Below are 23,651 nucleotides of genomic sequence, written 5' to 3'. Positions count from 1 at the left end.
GCCTAGAAACATTCCTGATTGCCCACAAGTGATTTCCAACCCTATGATATACTAATGATCTATTCTACAATGATAAAATGAATGCCACAGGGACAGCTAAATGGTGCAGTGGATAACACACTACCCTTATATAAAGTCAGGAGAACCTGAGTTCATATATGCTTTCACACTTAACACTTCCTAGCTGTGTGACCCTAAGCAAATCACTTAACCCCAATTGCCTCAGGGAAAGAAAAAAAAAGCCATAGGCAGAGATTCATTTTCCAATGGCTTTTTAACATTTTTTTATTTTTTAAAGATACATTACTTTGGGTTTCTTCTTTAATAGGTCACAAATTGCATGAGAATGAATCAACATCTCATTGCTGCTTCATTCCAGAAATTTCCCACCTTGATTACCTTTTTTTTGATAAACTTCAATATGGTATACAACCACCAGTAAATCCCACATGACCTTTCTACATAACTGTATCTCAAAATCACATTTCTGTTGGCCTCTGATGAACCAGTTAAAAAAAGTAATTGCCAATCTTATTAAAATAACAACAAAAACCCCACACACATAGTACTTGACTGTACTAGTATCTTCAAGTATAGAATTTTATTGCTTTTGGTCAATAAGTCTTACTGTTATAAGTACTCTCAAAGAGAGTAATGAAAAGATAAGGAATCTTTAAAAATAAATCTTGGACCTCAGATACCATTTAAAGCTGAATTCATAACACGAATAAAACCAATAAGCCACTACCATTTTAATTTTGGCTCAGTTTAACCCTGAACTCTGAAGCCACCAGTGCAAATGAACAACAGTAGTTATATTCATGACTGTATCAGGCCCTTTTATTTAATGACTAACAGTTATCTAAATGCATATTAAGATGTAAATGTAGAAAATGATCAGTTCAGAAATTCCACAAATAAGAAAATAAAACCAAAGACCCAGGATTCAGAGTAAGAAAAAGACTTCAGAGATGATCCCCTTGACTAATTCTCTTATTTTACACACTAGGGATTCAAATGAACACAAGAGGTAAACTGAATGGCCTGGGGACAGGAGTAGTTAATTAGTAATAATCTCCTTGCCTTGTGCTCTTTCTATTACACCATGGGAGGTGAGTACAATACCATACTGATAGATTAATCATGGCCAGCAGGTATTGTCTGGAAATAGATCACCATAAAAAGACTTGCTAGTTATGACCAATTTAACTGATATGACCATTTTCCATTATTTTATACTACCTACAAAATTTTGTGTCTGTTTGGACAACACGTTTTATGTAAAGATCCCACACCAAAGTAGATTTAGTGCCTGCAACTTCTTAAGAAAAGACTTTTGAATCCATGGGGATGGAACTGAATTGTGAAAATCATGGAATGCTTGAAATGATCCTTAAAATTCTGTTGTTGGACATAGTTATATTTTGAAAGATAAGTCTCACAGAAAGCTTTCAGTTTCTTTAAAGCATGTGATTATTGTCACACGAACGCTCACAGGCTCTAACTGAACAGACTCCAACTTCTATCTGGATTAGAGTGACTGGAATTAGAGAATTATTTAGAGACTGTTGTAGGACTTAGTATTTACGGTCCATTTATCATCTCTACCCCAAACCTTTTCTCCATAAATAATTTGGATTAATGCTTTATTATGACAAAAGTAAACTGATTTAGCTTTAAATCAACATATAATATGGCAGATATATCAGTATGTTTCCCATGAATTTCAATAAATATAGCATATTATTTTATTTAAATAAGTAAATGCTACAGATTTCCTACCTTCTTGCAAAATTTTCAGATATAAAAGAGCTAATTCAATGTATCATAAGCAAAAGACAACTGATTTCTACAATTAGTGCAATGCTTAATCCTAAAACCATTTTTTAATGTATTAGCAGTACTTCTTTCTGTAAATAATCTTGGTATCACCAAAAACTACCTAGGAAAGAATTTAATTGAAACATGATGTTTACCTACCGGCCTGAAGCTGCTCTTGTTGAAGTTCTGTTTGTTCTACTTGGTGAGGCTGATTGGAAAAGCTCTGGTTGTAACTAGCCTGGTACTGATTTTGTTGCTTTAAAGTTTCTGGCTCATTAACAGGAGGAACAGGGGCATTCATATTGAATACCTGTAAGATAAGGGAAAAAAATCATTAATATATCATTTGGCAGCCAATTTCCCAAATTCCAAATCTGATTTTTAAATCAAATATAAAAGTTTTAGAAACAAGATATACTATAAAACTCATAAAAGCATGAGTATCTAGAATATGGTCTCTTGCCTACCGTTTGCATGGACTGGAATGGAGCTGCATTGACATTGATGCCGCTGCTATGTAAAGGTTTGCTTGATCCAGCTGGGAATACCTGGGGCTGAGAGGCAGCAGGAAGGGGTGAGGATGCCGGGGCCTGGTCTGCAGTCAATGATATTGCAGCCTAAAAAAATGTGCACAAAATGTGTCAGTGCATTCCTGCATGACAATGAATTATTTTTTTATTTGTACCTTTTATACAGTAAGATTAATCTAGAACAAAACTACTCATTTGCTCTAAAGTGCTTTTCTACCTTAAACAGTGTCATCTTCTGCATAATGATTTCTATGTATTTATGTTCTATGTATTCATTCTGTAAATAGCAAGACCTACCTGAATCTGGTCAATTGATTCCTTCTGAGGTCGCTGGTCTCCAGCATGAGAAGGCTGGTACATGGGCTGGGATGTTGTGTATCCCTCGCTAGTCGAAGAAACCAAAGGTACCTAGGGAGAGTAAATCATTAATTTCATTCAAGGTCACTTATGAAATAGGGGGGGAAATCAGTGCTCAGTGCTCTACAATGGAAGAACTTAAAGAGCCCTTTTCCTTATCAAAGAGCAGAAAAATCTCTTTTGGCAAATGAAAACAAAACTACTATAGAGGTCTGGGGACCATCGAGGGACCTACCCTTTTGCCTAACAGCTGAAGCCTCCCAGGGGGGTGGCCCCCTCATTAGAGTGTTCTTCAAAAGCTTTGTTTGTATCCAAGGGTAGTACACAAAAGCAAGTGCCTAATAAGTTCTTTATTCATTCAGAAAGAACTGATGAGAGTTAACACTGTTTATGATAAGCAGTTATATTAAAATTAACTTGAAGATAAAGGCTTTAAGAGCATATGTATAAAGTGTACATGTGTGTATGTATATATACACACACATATATATACACAGAGTATATGTATATAAAGAAATTCTTGGGTTGGATTAACTCGTTTGTTTTAATTTTTTCAGAGTCACAACAATTCCTTAAAGTTAATATAATGTCTCTGCTATACAAAGCCTAAAATTAAGAAATTGACCTTGTGAAATTCATTTGGTAAAACTTTCTTTGAATATCTTTTTCTTCTATCCCTCAACTATACCCACTAAGAAGCCATGAGAGAGGTACAGTTGACACAGGGATAACAGTTATCTAAAAATACAAATTAACATTGATTTAAAACAAAACATTCAGAGTTTCTAAGCCTAAAAGCAAATGCTAATCAAAATACAGGTGTTCTCAATCACTCAGTTGAAAAAATAATTACAACTCTCTACCAGTTCACCCCCTGCGAGAGACCAAATCTCCTGCTGGTAACAAAGCTTTCTAAGGACCCTACAGCTCTAAATCTATGACTCTAGGATCACATGAAATTATGTGTGTGTGGGGAAAAAAAAATCAAAATAGACAATTACCCTCACCTGCGTAGCTTCTGGCTGTACAGGAACTGGATTAGGCTGAGCAAGTCTAGATTCAGTGTGAACTGCAATTTCACAAAAAACTGATAGTTGATATGACGTAATTTCCAAACAATTCCAAATAGCTACATTTCAATTATTCCATACAAGGCTAGTCCCTTTTATAACCATTATGGTAGTAATATGTTAGAAAAAAAGCATGACTAAGATCAAAAATGATCCCTTGAAAAAAAATTCAAATGATCTTAATTGGATAACACTAAATTTTAGTAATCAAATTTATATAAACATATACATAAAATATGTAATTTATTATGCTGAAATATTGCAAAGATTGACACTAAAAGTCAAAAGTTGGAGATACTGCCAACAGATAATACCAAAAACCATGTTTCTTTGGTTAAGCACCCCAAATCGGAGATTTTGGGGGGGTATTATTGCTAAAGATCATATACCTTTTTTAAAAATTGGAAAAAGTTTAGGTTTAGCATCTTGTGATTTTTGTTACTAATGGTGATAAGAGGGAGAGAGCAGGATGCACTCAAGTAATCCTTCTGCCTAAAACTTAAACCAAAGACTACAGCCATTTCCCTCACAATTTCTTCATCATCAGCAGAAATTTATGAAAATAATTTTGTTCCAAATGCATATGTATATATAAAAATACTAAGTTCAACAACTAAGTAAACTGTATACATATAATTACCAGCTAATTAATCCAAAAGCTCTCCATTCCAACAGAAACAAAAAACTTCTGACAATGCACATTAAATACACTTTTGTGGAGTGCTCTCTCGGGCTCTAAAGGTAGGAAGATGCTGTGGCCTTTAAGTCAAAGAGCCACAATTCAAATTCTAGCTGGTTCATTTGATCTCCCTATTATATTTGAACCCCTTTTGGTTTCTATCTCTCCACAGCTGTGGGCCTGCTTCCTTTGAAAGATAAGTGAAGGGACAGCTAGACTGCATAGTGGATAGAGCCCTGGCCCTGAACTCAGGAGCTCCTGAGTTCAAACCCAAGATTCAAACACTTAATACTTCTTAGCTTGAGACCCTGGGCAAGTCACTTAACCCCAATTGCCTCACCAAAAAAAAGAAAAGATGAGAGAACTAGGAGAGACCACCTAGAAATTCTCTCCTGGGCCATACAGTTATAGTCTTGTGAGTAGCTCAGAAGCAAGACTCTCAGGATACATCACCACTCATGGTAGTTATTTTATCAAACTTAATGAGAAAAGTCACATAGTATTCTTCAAATAGAACTCTAATAGTGAAAAATCTGCCTTGGATATTTTCTAACAGATTCAATCCTACATCTTCTAAAGCTGGAGTAGATGGACAAAAGAACTACAAAATGCTAATTCAAAAAGGGTTTCTACTTCCTTTAGAGTTTCTAATTACCTAAGGTGTCTGGTGGTTTTTTTTTTTTTTTTTTTATCAAGGTGTAAGCTTGTGAAGCACTGAACCATTTATTAAATGAATATAAGTATACAAAATTACATTATCTACAATTTATCACAATTCCTACAAACGTATTTTATATGCAATCTTTTCTTCACTTCTTTCTAATTGCCCCTTCCTCCCCCCAAATAATTCTAAAGACATCAAGGCATCCAAAAGAAGTCTAAGGAAGAATTAATTTCATTCAGCAGATAATGCCCATGTTGCTGCAGGATATTTGGCATTAACGAGTTGGTTCTTTTGCTTTCTTCTTCACATTTTCCTTCTTCCACATTATTTCATGTTCAAATTTCTCCAGATTGTTTACTATGTTTAGAGAAAAAGTTCCAATATGTGTTTTGTATGGGGAGAAGGGGAGACCCCAGACCCTTTCAGGGTATCCATGACGTCAAACTTATATCACAATAAAATGCAGGAGAGTTTATTTCTAATACACATTAGATATCTATAGAAAGAATACAAAACTAATTCTGTCCTCAATAATTAAAGAGTGCAAAGGGGTTCTAAGACCAACAAATATGAGAACCACCACTTTAGAAAAAAGTTTTCTTTATTTTAATATGAGCTTTGATTTCCCCTCATTCCCCCAGCACCTCCTACTTCCCTCAAAATTCTAAAAAAATCTCATAAAAATGGAGGTGCTAGGCTTGGTATCAGGAAGCCATGAGTAGTTCAAATATCAATTCTGACACATTGACTATGCAGCCTTCCATAATTCATAGCCTCTAAGATTTTTGGAGCAATTAATAATAATAATAAAGATATTGATAGGTAACATTTCAATAACAATGTAATATTTCCAAAGAATTTACAATTATCATCTTATCTTTGGTTCTAATAGTAGCTCCAGTGTCATCATCATCTAACTTTTCCACTTCAGACAAGTGAGGCTGTGAGAAGATCACTCATCTGGGAGTGTAAGGTCTGCCTCTGTCTCTGTTCCTCCCTCTCATACATTTAACATGAAGAAAAGATTCCCAAAGCAGGTTGCTGTCACTCACCTGGAGGACAGACAAGCTGAGGCATGTCCATGTTCTGGGACGGATTCATAGGCTGTGCAGACACAATCGCAGGATCAAGTGTCTGACTTTCAAAGTCCAGCATGGAATCCTACACCAAGAAAAATCCCAAATGAGAGAGCAACAGTGGTGACCTCTGGAGGCCTCAGAGCCTCACAACTGAGGGACTGGAGCCTGGGGGTCTTTAGAGTCTGACTGCACCCAGGCACAAGGCCTAACGCAACTCCCAGACACTAGAAGACTGAGGGACAGGCCTGCATAACCCAATGCAATTCCGTTACCATTCTTGACTGATAAAATCACAGCTCTGGACCCAAGAATTATATCCAAAATCAGAGAAACCATGTTCCCATTGTACTCTGCATACAGAAAAAGGCAACCATGAGGGGATAGGATCCAGAAATTATGTTTTGATTAATGAGAGGTAGAGATGTTGAGAAATAAGAAGGGAATTGGGAGGAGTTTCCAGAATATAAAACCATAATTCAATAAAAAAAATAATTATCTTAATTCAAAAGTTTTGTCTCTTCACCCACCTGTATGAAATTGTACGGCCCCTGCATTTGTGCCATGAGGTCCTGTACTCTCTGCCTTCTCACCAGAGGATCGGCCTGAGCCACAGGAGCCAAGGAGTGGGCCTCTGGCACAGAGGGGGATGCGGCCGGCGGCTGCTGCTGAAGTGAGTTTACCACCTTAGGAGAAAAGGGAGGGCAGGAGTAATAAAATCATTATACAGGGAGCTATAAAGCAGCCAGAAGTTAAGTAACAATTTAGTGTTGTAAATCACTAGGCTTTAATGTGGATCCTATTCAAATGTTATTTTAATGTTTCCTGGATCTCCAGGAGATCTGATGTTGGCATCAGAGATGATTATAATCTCCAGTGAGATCAAAACTAATTTACATCTTCTTCTCTTCCTGGGATTGACCCTGATGAAGCCGCCTTCTATGTCCTTCCATTAATATAGCACAAGAAGTTCAGTGACATGGAAGCCTCCCTCTCTATCCCCTGATGTTATGCAGAAACCAAGGAAAACGAGGAGCATCCACTAGTTATGCCTTCATTTCCCTTCTAGCTCTTTCTGGTCGATCTCTCTTACGTTCCCTTTGTACAACACTCCACTGTAAACATGTTGATTTCTCTTTATGCCTGTGGACCTCCATTGTGTTTGGGTGACCCAAACAACACAGTTTTTGGTAGAGTATGGAATTCTAGGACTCAGGACCAGAAAAGCACCAGAAGAATTTAACTATAATTCATTAAGAAGATGGACCTTTGTTTCACATTTGTTTGAAGCTTAAAATCATGAAAAGCACTATACAATTTCTCAAAATTGACTCAGCCTATGCCTCTATTCAATACTGAACCCAATTCATCGGACAGCTAACATCTGTTCAAAAAATATACTAAGGGGTGGATCATCATCCAACCATGTATCCTACTCTGGAATACAGATTTGTCTCACCCTCTTGTTCCTATGCTCCTGAAGGACACATCAGGTCCTCCTCCCTCCTAAAAGCACAAAATTCATTTTGCAATTTAATAGCAGAGGGCTAGCTAAACTACATATCTGTAACACAATCATTACAATTTCACCTAAAAAAAATGCAGTAATTACTACTATATTCCAAGTATAATACGGCAGGATATATAGAATATCAAAAAAAGTACATAATCATTATTCAGCTTTATTTTAGACTCTATCTAGATAGATAGAGTCTTGCTTCATTTCTTGCTTCATTATCTGTGCTTATTTGAATGACCTTGGTTACTAAATTATTACCCACTTATCTGGTCTTTCTTTATAGGTAAAATAGCAACAATTAGTCATCATGATGGACAAAACCTTCCCCCAAAAGGATAGAATCTAGACCATTATATGTGGATGCTTTAAATTATCATCTTTTACATTATGATTTCTTACTCTCCTAACAAGGGAAAGTGTCATCTTTATGAAAACATGAAAAATGAGAAAGATGTGAAGATTTCTCTAAAAAGTTCTTTGGAGTTTCAGATATCAACATGAGAACTCCAAAAACATTGGTTTCTTCATTGCCATACTTTGCTTTCTCAATCAACAAGCATTTATTGATCCCCTCCCAATCCTGAGCTTTCTGCAGTTTACCACAGACACAAAGACTTAGAAAACAAAGTTGTCTCTGTCTTCAAAAAGCTTACATTCCCTCTATGTGATAGATACAACCAAATGTTATGCAGAAGGATAGTCAAGTCAAAAACCCAGAGGAAAGTCAAAAAAAATATGTGACCAAAGGAGACACGCTATCCATATTGGCAATCGGAGAACCTGCACATTCCATTAAGCATCCACGTCATGTCATAGGCCCTAGCATGGATGGGTCTCATTTTGTCCACTTGGAAAGAAATGATCCAGACTGAGGAGATCATAGATACAAGGAAGAAAGTTCTGTGACAAGAAGACCTTTATCTTTTTGTCTAATAGGGCCCTTATGAAGACTGAGATCATGGTCAGCTAAGCCTTTAAGAGCTTAAGTAACTGTTAAGTAACTGTTAACCGGAATCATTTCAGGGGCCTAAAATGTTACCACTGAACCAAGCTTTTCTGTTTCCTGTCAATGCCATGTTTCATACCTACCATTTACCATTATTTCTTCTTTAACTTCCTGCTATCTTGCTTCCATCCTTACTAACTTACTCTACAATACACTGGAGTAGGAGGTTGGAGTAAGAAGGGGGACAACCAAACATGACAATGATTCAAAAATAAAATAACTTGATTCATAGTACAAAGAATCCACTATAATAAATTCCATTAAGTATTTTAGCAGAAATCCTATTTTCCCAATCTGAACAGAGATCAAAGAAAGCTGGCCCATCACCTCTCTACTTTTAAATGAACAAATTTTAAAAATGCTTTGAGCCAAGAGAGCAAAATATCCCCCAACCCCACGCCCCCCTTTTTTCTTTTTTGCATTTTTGGTATGCACAGTTTTAACATATGCATTTTCAAGTTGTAGAGGGTCCTCCTGAGGATGTTTTAGATGTAGAGATTGAAGGGGAAATAGAGGGTAACTACTACTTGGTAGAAACAGTCGGCACACAAGGAATGACTAGAAAGAAGCATTTGCTGGAAACAAAAGATTTTTTTAAACTGCTATCACAGATGACCCACACGTACATGGAAAACATTTCATCCCCTACACCTCTCTTCTTAATGGTATTTATTAAAATGGAATCTTAATTGTGTCAATTACTTTGTTGTCAGTTCTCTACAAAATTGTGAAAATAATTCTAAAAGTTAAGAAATACTCATCTTCCCCATAAGATCAAATTCACACCTTGCCTGAAACATCTGATTGCCCCTTCCTTTTCTTTTCACAAGCCCAGATTTTAGGATAATTCAGAGTAACTGGGCAAAATTAAATATCCATCAATGAGGATTAAACAGCCATTAAACTTACAAATCAATTTCCAACACAGACATTTTCTTACCTCAACTGTTTCAACTGTCCATTCATCTACCTGTTCCTTTTCACTGTTGCTGAACTGAGTCTCTGCCATAAACTGTCTATTTACATACTGGGGAAAAAAAAGGCATGTTGAGCATTTTTTTAAATAAGAACCACCACAAACAACATTCAAATAAAAACTATACCTCTGTTGATTCAACTTCATTTTGTTCAGCATATTCTTCTGCTGGCTCAACTTCTAGAAGAAAACAACAACAAAAACATTTAAGAACACATTTTACTTCAAGTTAAAAACTCCACATGATAAATTCAGGTACAAAAAAAGAACTAGAAGATCAAATAGTTTAGGTACCTAATTTACCAAAATTAAGGTTCTTTTAAATTCAATTTTTCATTATTATATTCTTTAAAGAGGAATTATACTTACCTGACCTTCAAGTTATTATCTTATAAAATTTCTATCATCAATTCAATTAAGTTAGAACTAAAAATCTGGTAAATTGTGATGCAAAAAATGATTCTCTTTAATCAAGAGCATATGGCTCATCCCACTTTGTTATACAATTTTCAACTGACCCAACAGTAATGGGGCAATTAATACCATGAAAACAAGATTATAAATTCAGAACTGACAAGAAGAAACAGAGAAAAGCACTGTTTGGGAAAAAAAAAAAAGAAGATCCAGAGAAGGGAAAAGTCCTTGCCCCAGGTCTAACAGCTCAAGCTAACTAGCAGAAGCAAAAGAAATCTGAATCTGTGTCTCTCACCTTCCAAGCCAATCCTCCTTATACCACATCCTACCTTTCATCCAACATTATGTTTCCTAATTTCATAATTATTTTAACTGATATCACTGTTCCACATTTACACTCAAAAACTAATTTCATAAACAGAGAATAGTGAAAAGTTGAGAAAAGGGACCAGACCACTGTTTTGAGTAAATGGAAACCTTAATGAGACAGAATGATCTGGCAGCCCCCTACCCCCAAAGTGAATGTAGGCACAGAAGGAGAAAGACAACAAATACTCCCATCACATTATGTTCTCAACAGACCTCAACCTTGGCACAAAACACCCCACAAAGGACATAAATATTAAGCATGTTCAAGAAGGTGACCATCAAGCAATTCAAAGAAAAGGAGAAAGAGGAAGTAAAACAAAGGTATCTTTTAGCCGGAGAAGATAAGATGGGGTGGGGAAACAACATAGATGTGTTCAAATATTCAAAAATTCTGCCCAAGACAAATAATTAAGACTTCATTCTGTCTGGCCCAAGAGCAGACCAAGAATGATGAAGGACAAATTTTGACTTGCAATAAGTAAAAGCTTCCCACTAATTTTAACAATCTAAAAATAAATTAAGAGAAAATTTCTATTTAAGCACAAGAGTTGAAATATAAAACATCCAACCACAATTCCAAAGAACCAGCCTGGACCATGGGATACTCTGCTACTGAGGAGGGATGGACTGAGATTGTAGAATAAAACACATACTTTAGGACATGTTCAAAGTGAGAATTTATGTCAACAACACATTGTTGTTACAAGAATTTTTCTTTTCTTAATGGAGGGAGATGATAGGGGCAGAATTCACTGGAAAAATAACTAAATTTTTTTAGAATAAAAAGGATATGATTTGAATTAGATTGCCTTTTGAATTCACTTCAAATTCTTGAGTAGCTATTATTTTAAATACTACCACCAAAACATCACTGGTTTGGACCAATGCCATACAGATTATAATTGCTATTTTCAACATTATAATTATGCTAGCCTTGTAGTAAGATCTTTACCTTATCCTAGCACCATATATTCCTCAAGATAGCTTAGGAACACTGAATAACAATTCTGTTGCTTTAATTGGTCAAAATCTGAGAAGCAACCTGGAATTATGCTTTTAAAAAGTTACAAGTATATTTTATACCCACTGACCCAGAAATCCAACTTCTATGTATATATTCCAAGAAAGCCAAAGACATATGGGTCCCATATGAACTAAAATACTCATACTAGTGCTTTTTGGGAATGGCAAAAAACTTGAAAGAAAAAAAACTCAAGAACTGGGAATGGTTAAACAAATTGTGATTCATTAATAAAGGAATAATGTGCCCAAAGAAATTTCAAATATAGAGAATTGTGGAACAGAGGAAAACTTTTATAAGCAATCACTGGTGAAGTAAGTACAACCAAGAAAATATACATAATGCTAACATACACATAAAAGAGTTCTCCAAAAAAATAAAAATCAAAACAATTAGAATGACCAAGCTTAGATCTAGAGAAAAAAAAAAAATTCATGGTTAGACTCCCAAAGTAGGATTAAGGATTGCTTCTTATTGAACCTGTTCGTCATCAAAAATCAGTATTCTGAGGAATGATGTCCAGAGAATTCTAAAAAGAGCAAGAAATTAGAAAGTGGGTGGAATGAAAACATTTCTTGGGAAGGGGAATTTATATCAGTGACAAAAATGGAAATGGCAGATTATTAGTTTAAATACCTCTTTTTTCCCCTAAACTAGAAAAGGGAAGGGTTAAATTAAAGAGGAAAAGAACAAAAGCAATAAATTTCTGGAGCTTGGAATACTAAGACAAAGGAAAAGAGAGGGAATTTAAAAAAGGAATTAATATTAATATAACCAAAACAATTGCCTCCTTGGGTAACAGCTGAGAAATTTCTGCCTTGAGGTACCATTCTGATGGTACAAATTCCACAAACCCCTCCCACCTCACCCCCACACTTGCATTTCTGCACAGATGCTGTCTTTATTAGAAAGGAAACTCCTTGAGAGCAGGGATTTTGTCTTATAACTTGCTTCTATTTGTATCCTAGAACTCAGGAGAGCTTATCACATGGTAATCCCTTAGTAACTTTTATCTAATTTAAAAAGTAGTAAATTTATATTATATTAGTACTTAAAAGGCCCTTTTAAAAAAAATAAGGGGATCACACGAATAATTAAGTACATGGCTCTAAACAACCAGTATTAACAACCATTAATTGAAACAACCTTCTCAACTATAATGAAAATAAAATAATTCCTGTGTACTTACCAGCTTCGGCTGCTTGGTCTTCCCCTGTTGGAAGAGCAGCTGTCTCTTCTTCCTCACACAAGCCATTTTGGTGGTTGTGAGTGCTATCAAAGTAACTGGTCTGAAAAATGCGTTCAACCAGCTCCTTTAGGACTTTGTCTAAGAGAAACAAGGAGCAAAAATAAATCCCAATAAGATCCCTTTATTTCAAAAAGTCATTCTGACATTCTGCTAAAGACCATCTTGATATTAAGAGTTAACATTTACCTGATTCTTTCAAGTTTACAAAACATTTTAGATACATTTTTTTTTAATAGTCACAGTAGCCAGGTGAAGGAGTTAACAGGCATCACCAATTTTAAAGATAAATGGGCTCAACTGTAACCTTGCTCAAGATTACAAAGCTAGCAAGCTTAAAGGCAATAGCCTACTCAGATCTGATCTGTTTAGATCAAACCCTGCTATTTTTCTTCCATTTTTTGCTTCTTCCTTTAGGTCAAATTTAATTTCCCTTCTCTGAGCACAATTCAATTGTTTGTGAAAAATGAATGGCAAATGAAATGCTAGGGTGGACATCTTTATCATGCTACCATTAGTAAAATGGTCCAGTACATCCACTCCTTACCATAAATAGCTTAAAGCTACACCATAGGTCTAGCTATAGTTCTCTTGAAACACAATTGTCAGATGTTACAAAGCTTATCACAATCTTGTTTTAATAGCTCAAAGTTATGTTATGTAACAAAGTTCTCTGTGCCTTTTAACATAAGTCCATTAGAAGAGTTGACAAATATTAGTAATATTACATTTTATAGATGAGAACACTGAGGTAAATGGGCAAATGACTTGCCTAATGTGCTACAACTACTGAATGTCGAAGCAGAACACAAATTCTAGTTCTTCTAATTCTCAATCCTATCTTCTAGGATGTTACTCCAGCATATTATAGAGACAAAGATTCCCTTTGACCAGTTTTCATGTAAATAAGGACAACTTATCCTTTATTAAAACACTACATATTTACGTATTTAACAACAAAGTGCCAAACACCATACATAATGTATCAGATATAATCTTGGTTTGAATCTTTCAAACCAATTTACTTCCAGATCTTTCCACATCATTTCAGACATATCAAAACAAGGAGAATCAAATTTAATTTTTTCAAACAGAATCTAAAAATTCACTGTTAAGCTATCAATTTCATAATACACGAGCCAGTAATGCAAGTCCAAAAATACTGAAACGTTGTCATGTAAGACTCTGAAAAACCAGAATACAAAAGACCTTATTTTGGGAGTTAAGAAACAAATAAAGGAATTCACAAAGCCAAAAGTAATCAGCAGAGTTTTTAAGCAGTGTTCTAATGTAGACATCAGTTAGGATGTTTTTAAGATATAAATTATTGCACAGCTAATAAACCACTATATATACACACACCACTATATATATATATAATAAACAGCTATTATGCCACATGGCTCAGAGTGATTCAGCAATCTCCTAAGATGGACTCAGGTCACGATCTTCTTTGATTTTTCTTGTACAACACAGAATTATCCCCTATACCTCAGCAAAAACCCTTACTTGTGTTTCGTTAAGTGGCCTTTTTACAAGGCTGACCTAATTTCATTTACTAAATATAACAAAAGACTGAGCAACAAACACAATAGACTACTGACCCCAGAGCAGCACAAGAACAAGTAACATATAGAAGAGCTGGGCCAGCAGTTTGCCAGTCACAAGCCTAAATGTATTTAACTGCTCTTCACTTAAATTTTATCTGAAATTGGCATACTCTTAAGTTTTCATATCAACAGAAGAATGTATCTAGTGATTATTCATGAACATTTCTAACATGATTCTTCTTCTGTATAACAAACCCTACTACTGACATCAGAACTACTTACAGGTTGTTCCACATACTGGTTTTTCCTTTCCCTCCAACAAGTCCCACAGATGAATGGATGCTTGTTCATACTGTTCATTCAACCTTTAAAAAAAAGAGGAGGGTGGAAGATGGGGATGGCCTCATTTAGTATATCTAAATAAATCCAAAACAATGCTTGTAAAAATTCTGCATTTTCCAAATGCCATCACTAGCATACCTCATGCTCATGTCCCGTTCAGGTTGAACTAGTTTGTAGAAGTCATCCAGAACTGACATTTCATTTTCACTTAGTATGGGCACACCATTGACACCTTGCTTCAAGTCGCTGCGGACATCATCATCGCCTAACTTGTCCAAAACAAACTGCAACTCAAGGACAGTCTTTAAACGCTTTTGTTCTGCTTCCTCTCGCATGAGCTGTTCTCGCCGGGCTGTCTTTTTTATTGTTTTCTGAATCTACCAAAGAAAAGCATTTTAAATAATCAACAATGATATCTTACATTCAACTCTACAGTAAATTTTAAATCATTACATTGAACTAAAATACATGCAAGATATGTCTAACTAAACCATTCAATCCAGTAGTGGATTCTCAAGGTCAGTGTATCACTCTTTAACTGCCTTTAACATTAGAAAGGTCAGGTTCATCAATTGCCACAAAAGTTATCAAATTTTCATATTTAACTTTAAAATAAAGAATTGTCATCCTCTATTTTCTTTGCATATGGACTAAAAAAAGCATTATTTTTGAGCTTTCTAAATCATTTTTCTCATAATAATCCTGTTAAGTAGTTACACTATTGAGTATCGTTACAGATGGGAAAAAAAAAAAAAAACAGAAGTTTAAAGATTTAGATAATTTGTTTATGGTCCTACAATTGAAATATCCTTCCTTACCAAATCAAATATTCTTTTCTCTACACCAGCGGTGCAAGACTCAAATGGGGGAAAGAGGGAAAAGAGAAGGCTGAGCCTCAAGCTCTAACACCTCTGCTCTATACTATATTACCTAAAACCCAAAAAGGACATTTCTCTGGTGAAAGAGGGATAGCTAGCTATAATATAAAGCTTAAGAACATAAATTAACTAAGGAGGTCCTTCCTCAAAGTTATAGTATTTAAACTATAACAAGGTGAAATGACCTGTAAATAAATGTTGGATTTTACTCATTTTTAACACCTTTGAAACTAATTTTCTGAGTCCTATTTCAATCCTCACTATGGCACAAAAGTGGCCATGGGTTCCAAGAGAATTTCCAGCTCGAGCAAATCCTAAACAAAGTTGGAACGGTTTCATATACAGGCCTAATGAAAGACTGGGTTGTCTGCTGTCCTACACTCAGAGAAATTCATTATTTCCATTCATTATATTCATTGGATACAGGTGATAAGCTTTTTAGCCACAAAAATTCTCAAAGACTACCTACTAAAGAATTTAGATGTGATGTGTGGCAGAGCATATATATAGTGACTAAATTAAACATTCCTGATGTACTGATATTTAAAAGCTTGAGCTGCTGATGTATCCTTTGGAATCTAAAACTTTTTTCTTATTCCACATATCTATATTATAGACTTTTAAAGGCAGAAAAGAATTTAAAGAATATTTATCATAACATCTTTAAATTTATTGTTCTCATTACCTCAAGTTAGTATAACTGTCATACTACTATTAAAAGTGGGAGAACCAGGACTAAAAGGTGAACAGTCATTTTGTTAAAATTCCAATGCTTCATATAAAAGCTCACGTGTTGCCACTAGTCATTCCCTAACTACTTACATCTTGGCTCAAGGCCATGAAACTCCGCTGCAGCTCCTTTGCAAACTCCAAGTTATTTGTGACTTCCTGGTACTTAGACACTGCATCCTACAAAGACAAGAGTTTGTCTTTATTGGAAATACATAAAACTAAAACAACCATATTCTTATTAATAGTAGCACAAATATAATATTTAAACAAATTTAAGCTCTTTACCAGTTGATCTTGATTAAGTCTTTCCCCCTTGTTCATTCGATCCTGGTAATCATCAAGCTTGCCCTAAGTTTAAAAAAATTCAGGAAAAAGTTAAATTAAGCATGTTAAAAGCATGACAAAGCTATAAAACTAACGTAGATTAAGTTTCACTCTGATTTATATATTTTAGATTTCTCCCAGTTGTAATTGTTGCTGAGTTTGCCAAACCATTAATAACAAGGTTTCCAATAAGTATATTAGAATATTCCAAAAGACACAATGGCAACTTTTAACATAATATAAAATTAAATGATTACACTCATAAGTTTATCTTTGTTTTAAATTTAAAAAAAAAACTTCTGAGTATTTTTTTTAAATCCTGGAAGCTATATAAGGTACAAAAGCACAGAAAACACAATTCTTAAACAGCAAGACAGACACAAGTGACAAACCCCCTGCAACAACAAGGTTACAAGCCATAAGGAATGCTCCTGCTTAATCAGTCAAAACAGGATAAAGCTGTAAGTTCCACAACACTTTTATAAGGTGCTATAATTGGACCAGCAACCAAGTTTTGAAACTTTCTGGTGTAGTGTGGGGCTGCTACAATAGCAAAAATAGTTATAGAACAGTAAAGATCAGGATAATCTAAAAGGAGCCCCCATATGATAAATAACTCGGGGTACTGATATAAAGTGCTAAATTCAAATAAGCTGCTACAAATCCTTAAAAGTAGTTTCATTTAAAGTATGAATAGTCAGAAATATATTTGTTTTACTGTGGCTTAAAAATACATTTTTTATTTATTCATTTATCTTTTTTTTTAATATACAGAAGCAAAAAAGTGAAGTACAAAATTGTATGGTATAAGCTATTAGGGCCAGTGAACTGATTGTCCCATACAGCCACTTAAATAAAAAAGGAATTAAAGAAGAGTAATCTCTATGAACTGATATTCTCAGACTAGATTTCATGGAGGTAGAGTTTGCCCTAACATTTGAAGAATTGTGAAAAATTAAATATCAAAACAAACTATGTATCCATATTGATTCTAATCTGCATAATACTTAGTTGGTTTTTCCTGGGACCCAAAGATTGGAGAAGTATGTGCTTCAGGTCATTCTCAGGAGACAAGAGCACTCCCTTCCAGCTTCCTCTCATCAATTGGGTGGCCCAAAAAGACCAGATGTTTCTCGCTTTAGATTCCCCCACCTCCACCTAGAGATAAATTATGAACAAATCTGAAAGTATTGCTAATTTACAGCTTGACAACTTAAAAGTCATCATTTCATGGTAAAATTATATCCCTTTAAGAATTAACTAAATAAGAATTAACTAAATAAATTAAGGCTTGAAAAAGCCTTAAAATTCAAAAATCACAAAGTTGTCGGTATAATCATCAATTCTAAGTTAGGTACCAGAGACTGAACTCATCTTCATGCCAATATTCAAAAATATTCCCAGAAAAACGAGTATCAAAAACAAATATGTGGAGTGCCTTAACCATTGCCCCAGATTATTTCTGGAGGCTAATTCAAATAATATTTCCATCTGCAAATCCCAGAAAACACCCCTCCAATTCTTATTAATCTCTACACCTTACTGGTATTGTATGTCTCTTCCACTTTTATTGTTTCATATGAAAATTATTGGCATAATTGTATGCTAACAATTCAATATTTCATTTTAAAAATTGAGTTCCAAATTCTCTCTGTTCCTCAATCCCTCCCCCATCTACTGAGAAGGCAAACAATGATACCCATTATACATGAAGTCATGCAAAGCTTATTTCTAGATCATGTTGAAAGAAATAAAGCAATAAAGTGAAAAACAATATGCTTCAATCTTCACTCAAGAGTTCATCAGTTCTTTCTCTGAAGGTAGACAGTATGCAGCTAGTCTGGTAAAGGCACATGATTATAATACAGTTCTATGTTCCTACTACACAATAGTAAGCAATCAAGGATCCAGATCTTATCTAAGCTCTTTCTCCTAGCACAGTATTTTTTGTGCAATTAAGAGGTCTGTCTGCCAAAAACAGATCTAATGCTACATTCAAATCTATAGTAACAGGTCCAAAGTGAAATTTTATATAACTAAGCAGCTCCTTACCACCTATGAAATTATTTTTGTTGTTCAGTAATCTCAGTTATGACCTCATTTAGGGTTTTCTTGGTAGAGAAAATGGAGTGGGTGGCCATTCCATTCTCCAGCTTATTTTTACAAAAAAGAAAACTGAGGCCAACAGGATTCAAGTGACTTGCCCAGAGTCACATTATATGAGGCCAGCTTTTAAGTCAGGAACATGAGTTTTCCTAACTCCAGGCCCAGCACTCTTATCTACTGTGCTTAACTACCTGGTCCTCCACGAAATAACCCACAATATTTTGAGCCTTTCAAGCTACAAATATTCTCCTAAGGGGAATGTAGGAAAATTGGGAAACCAAAGCATTGTTGGTATTGTGAACTGATTCAACCATTCTAGAGAGAAATGTGGGAACCATGCTTAAACGTCATACCCTTTGATTAGCTTTACTACTACTCCTAGGTCTGTATTCCAAAGAGATCCAAAAGAAGGGGGAAAGACCTATCAGTACAAAAATATTTATAACAGCTCTTCTGCTGGCAAAGAATCTGAAATTTAAGGCATGCCCAATCAATTGGGGAAGAGCCAAACAAATTGTGGTATATGATTGTAATGGAATGTTATTGTGCTATAAGAAATGAGAAGCAAGATATTTCAGAAAAACCTGGACTTACGTGAAATCATACTAAGTGAAAAGAACCACAGAACACTCTACATAGTAACAGCAATATTATATAATGATCCACTTAGTGATTAGTAATTCTCAGCAATACAATGGATTCAAGACAATTGGGAAGAATTTATGATGAAAAAGGCTAGTCATCTCCAGAGAAAGAACTGATTGAATCTGAATGCAGTTATACTTTTTAAAGTTTACTATTCTGAGGTCTTTTGGCCTGCATTTTCTTTTGTAACATTAATAATATGGAAATGTTTTGCATAACTACATATGTTTAATCCATGTCAAATTGCTTGCCTTCTCAAAGAGATGTGAGGGGAAAGGATGGAAGGAGAGACAATTTGGGTCTCAAAATTTAAAAAAAAATTATTTCTATTTTCATGTAATTGAGAAAAAAAGTAAAGACTACAAAGAAAAATAACAAATTAGGTCAAATTTTCTTTAAAAAAAGATCTAGACAATATATTCCATATATATTAATAAAATATAATTATCTGGCACAATTAATGAAAAATTAATTCTTATCTCTTAGATACTACTATAGCATTCACACAAGCCTTGTTCCTATAACCTAAATTTAAGATTAACAGTAATATACCCATTCAAACTTCAATTCTGAGAGACAGACCAGGTCTGAATTTCTTAGTTGTTTTGAGGGCAGCTTATTATCATTATAAATGGGTCGCAAATGGAATTCACTGCCACTGCTGTCACCAGTGTTCTAATTATGTAGAGCCCAACTTTCCAATTTGCCCACAAGTGACCAGAATGGTCATGATTGTTTTTCAGTTGTTTAGTCGTGTCTGACCTCCATTTGAGGTTTTCTTGGCAAAGATAAGGTAGTGGGGTTTGATATTTCCTTCTCATTTCACAGATGAGGAAACTGAGGCAAATACAGTTAAAGTGACTTGCCCAGAATTCCACAACTGCTAAGTATGTGAGACCACCTATATGTCCATTTGAAATAGGACCAGATTACAGAAGGTCGTTTAACCCATTAACAGACTTCTAAGTTACCAAAACTGAGCTGAAAAGGATGTGGGAAATCTAACAATTTCATTCCAATACCTAATACTATCAATGGCACAGTGAGATTCATGGTGTTGGAATTGGAATCAGATCTGAACATTTCACCCCTATTCAACAATTGCTGAAGTTCCCTCTTATCACCTCCAGGATCAAATATAAAATCCTCTGTTTGGGTTTTCACAACTCTTCCTAAGCTCCTAACCCTCTCCATTTTTTCATTCCTTTCACACTTTGCTCCTCTCCTTCGTCATCCTGGCCTCATGGTTACCAGCCAATGAAATGTTCCACCTTCTGCAGGAAACTTCCCCACCCAATCCTCTTTCATTTTGCTGTTTTCCCTGATATTTCCTGTTCCTACAGTTTTTAGCATGCAGTGTTTCCCATTAGACTATGACCTCCTGCATAATTTTTGTATTCTCAGCACGAAACATAGTACATATAGTAGATGCTTAATAGATGCTAGCTGACAAGTTTTCATTCCAATTCTGCCATTTATTATGTTAGCTGGGAGAGGAAGAGTTTGATATGCACAGTGGAAGAGAATGCAGGAAGAAATGAGTTCAAATCCCACACTTCTGACAGGTAAATTATAACCTTGCTGAATCTCAGACAACTCCTTAAGCCTGATATGTAGAAAGCTTGTAAATATTCATAACACTAGAAGAAAAGGAGATATATGCATATTTTATGCCCTATGACCTAGTGATCCCTTCTATGCCTCCAAAAATAAGAGAAATTATATACTGCCACATCCTCCCCCATCAAAAAAACAAAAACAAAAACAAAAACAAAACACAATATTTTGTCATATCAAAAACTAAAGTGAGCATTGATATGCTATAGAATGGCTGCACAAATTGTGGAATATGAGCTACCACACATCACACCACAAGTTTGGAAGACTTAAAACATGAACCAAGAAAACAATATACAAAAGTGATGATAATATAAAGGAACTGGTGAGTTACAAGAGGATTATCTAATTAAGGATTGTCTATTTTTTAACAGGGCACCTATAAACGTTTAAAGGGGCAGATAAGTATATACCAAAAAATAATACCTAACCAAAGTTACGTAAGTATGTAAGTCCTCCCACCATAAAACAGGAAAAATTAATTTGTTAAAGAAAGGAATATATTACATTAGAGGTAAGATTAGTATTTCTACTTCTAGACTGGGGTAGAGATGAGAAAATGACAGGAAGCTTTAAAGTTAGGCTAGCACTGGGGTTTCTATCACTGTCCTTAAAGATTATAAAATCTAATTCCTTCATGTTATATAGAATAAGAAACTATGAGCCTTGGACAACAAGTTAATTTTAGCAAGGCTGGGCTTATTATTTCATCTGAGAAACAAATTTCATCTGGACTATATAACCTCTAGGGATTCTTAGCCAATTCTAACTCTATGTTCCTAGTTGAGTCCATGCCTAAAGCAGCAGCCCCAAATGAAAGAATTCCAGACTAAGAGTCCCATTAATCAACCTATTCTATTGTCTGTGTACTCTCATTTTTCTCACATTTATTAAAGCTCAGAAATGTTTACAAGCGCTACTGAAAACTCCTTAAGTTGCCTTAACAATCACAACTCGATCAAAGTGTATTTTTTATTCTCTTGAATTTAGATACCTGAGTGAAAAGAAATGGCGAAAGATTAAAAATTAAACCTTGCCCTTAAAACATATAATCCTATAACTAAGTATAAAAATAGACTAAAAAGAGAAGTCTTTTAGCTGGGAATGGCAGACGACATCAGTGAGAGGTGACATAAGCTAGGACTGGAAAGAGTTTTAATAGGTAGATGAAATATATTTAAATAAGAGTGAAAACCATAAAATGAGAGAATAGATTGTATTCTGGGGACACGTTAGTTATGTATGTGAAAATCTTAGTAATATGAGGTGAGGCTAGAAAAAAGAGGTGGGATCCAGATTACAGAAACTCTTAAGTTTGCAGACTCATAAGTTTGCATGATGCATTCTATAGACATTAAGGACTCAGTCACACCAGGGCAAATTAATCTAACTACATGAAAACTGGAATGGAAAAAAAGGGAAATAGTAAGGCAAGTTATGAGGCAACTTATAACTCAAAGGAGAGATGATAAAAAGTATCTAACTAAAGTAAGGTTGGTCCTGACCTTCTTTGTCATGGACCCTTCTCTTTTCTCTTTAGAAAACTGGTTAACATCTAAGAACCTCTCTCAAAATGCTTCAAGATTGACAAAACCAAGTATACTGAAACAACTGTCACAACATTTTAAAAACAAATTAAAACCCCTAGGCTAGAGAACTCCTGATCTAAAATATCATTAATTGTATTACATCAGAGGAAGGGGGAGGGTGGGCGATTTACAGGAAATTCTTATGAGGGTCCCCTACCTTGCTCTTAAAAGCATGTCATAATTTAAATGTCCTGGTAAGCAAAAGTCTGTCTCTTTATCAATGACTAGAATGAAAGTGACATAACAAGGGAATTCTTGGGGAATGACTCCAATGTCTTCAGGAAATGTGAGAACCAGAATGTCCATATGACACTTTAAAATAAAAGCTTCATACTTCCCCTGCTCCTCTTTTTCTAGTCTGCTCCTCCCAGCAATTTCCAATTCTTGTTAGCAACTCCATTCTCCCAAACCAATTAAGGGCCCAACTCTCCCTTCTTTAAAAAACGCTCCTCAGGGGATGTGGGAAAACAGGGACACTAATACATTGTTGGTGGAATTGTGAATACATCCAGCCATTCTGGACAGCAATTTGCAACTATGCTTAAAAAGCTCTCAAACTGTGCATACCCTTTGATCCAGCAGTGTTACTACTGGGCTTATATCCCAAAGAGATCTTAAAGAAGGAAAAGGGACCTGTATGTGCAAGAATGTTTGTGGCAGCCCTCTTTGTAGTGGCCAGAAATTGGAAACTGAGTGGATGTCCATCACTCAGAGAATGGCTGAATAAATTGTGGTATAGGAATATTATGGAATATTATTGTTTGGTAAGAAATGACAAACAGGATGATTTCAGAAAGGCCTGGAGAGACTTACATGAACTGATGCTGAGTGACATGAGCAGGACCAGGAGATCATTATATACTTCAACAACAATACTATATGATGATCAATTCTGATGGACATGACCATCTTCAGCAATGAATTGAACCAGCTACACCCAGCGAAAGAACTCTGGGAGATGACTATGAACCACTACATAGAATTCCCAATCCCTCTATTTTTGATTTCCTTCACAGGTTAATAGTACACTATTTTAAAGTCCGATTCTTTTTGTACAGTAAAATAACAGTATAGACATGTATACTTATATTGCATTTAATTTATACTTCAACATATTTAA

The 23,651-nt window shown here is 35.1% G+C and overlaps 1 protein-coding gene across 3 annotated transcripts in view; it reads right to left on the bottom strand.

The window, feature by feature from the left end:
* CAPRIN1 (cell cycle associated protein 1) overlaps positions 1-23,651 on the bottom strand; it is a 47,171-nt gene that overhangs the window by 11,847 nt on the left and 11,673 nt on the right. Inside the window, exons 3-15 of one of the 3 annotated variants that reach the window (XM_051966069.1) lie at positions 16,536-16,598; positions 16,341-16,427; positions 14,779-15,017; positions 14,581-14,663; positions 12,692-12,829; positions 9,826-9,878; positions 9,663-9,749; positions 6,728-6,883; positions 6,174-6,282; positions 3,710-3,777; positions 2,649-2,759; positions 2,289-2,438; positions 1,981-2,131 (exon numbers count right to left, since the gene is read on the bottom strand). In XM_051966069.1, coding sequence (XP_051822029.1) covers positions 1,981-2,131; positions 2,289-2,438; positions 2,649-2,759; positions 3,710-3,777; positions 6,174-6,282; positions 6,728-6,883; positions 9,663-9,749; positions 9,826-9,878; positions 12,692-12,829; positions 14,581-14,663; positions 14,779-15,017; positions 16,341-16,427; positions 16,536-16,598 — 1,495 coding nt within the window. The remainder of the gene's footprint in view (positions 1-1,980; positions 2,132-2,288; positions 2,439-2,648; positions 2,760-3,709; positions 3,778-6,173; positions 6,283-6,727; positions 6,884-9,662; positions 9,750-9,825; positions 9,879-12,691; positions 12,830-14,580; positions 14,664-14,778; positions 15,018-16,340; positions 16,428-16,535; positions 16,599-23,651) is intronic. The other 2 variants (XM_051966070.1, XM_051966071.1) reach the window with 2 other exon arrangements.

Source organism: Antechinus flavipes, chromosome 6, assembly GCF_016432865.1.
Source record: "Antechinus flavipes isolate AdamAnt ecotype Samford, QLD, Australia chromosome 6, AdamAnt_v2, whole genome shotgun sequence".
In the NCBI taxonomy this organism is placed as follows: Eukaryota; Metazoa; Chordata; class Mammalia; order Dasyuromorphia; family Dasyuridae; genus Antechinus; species Antechinus flavipes.
This window is presented reverse-complemented; position numbering and strand designations above follow the sequence as displayed.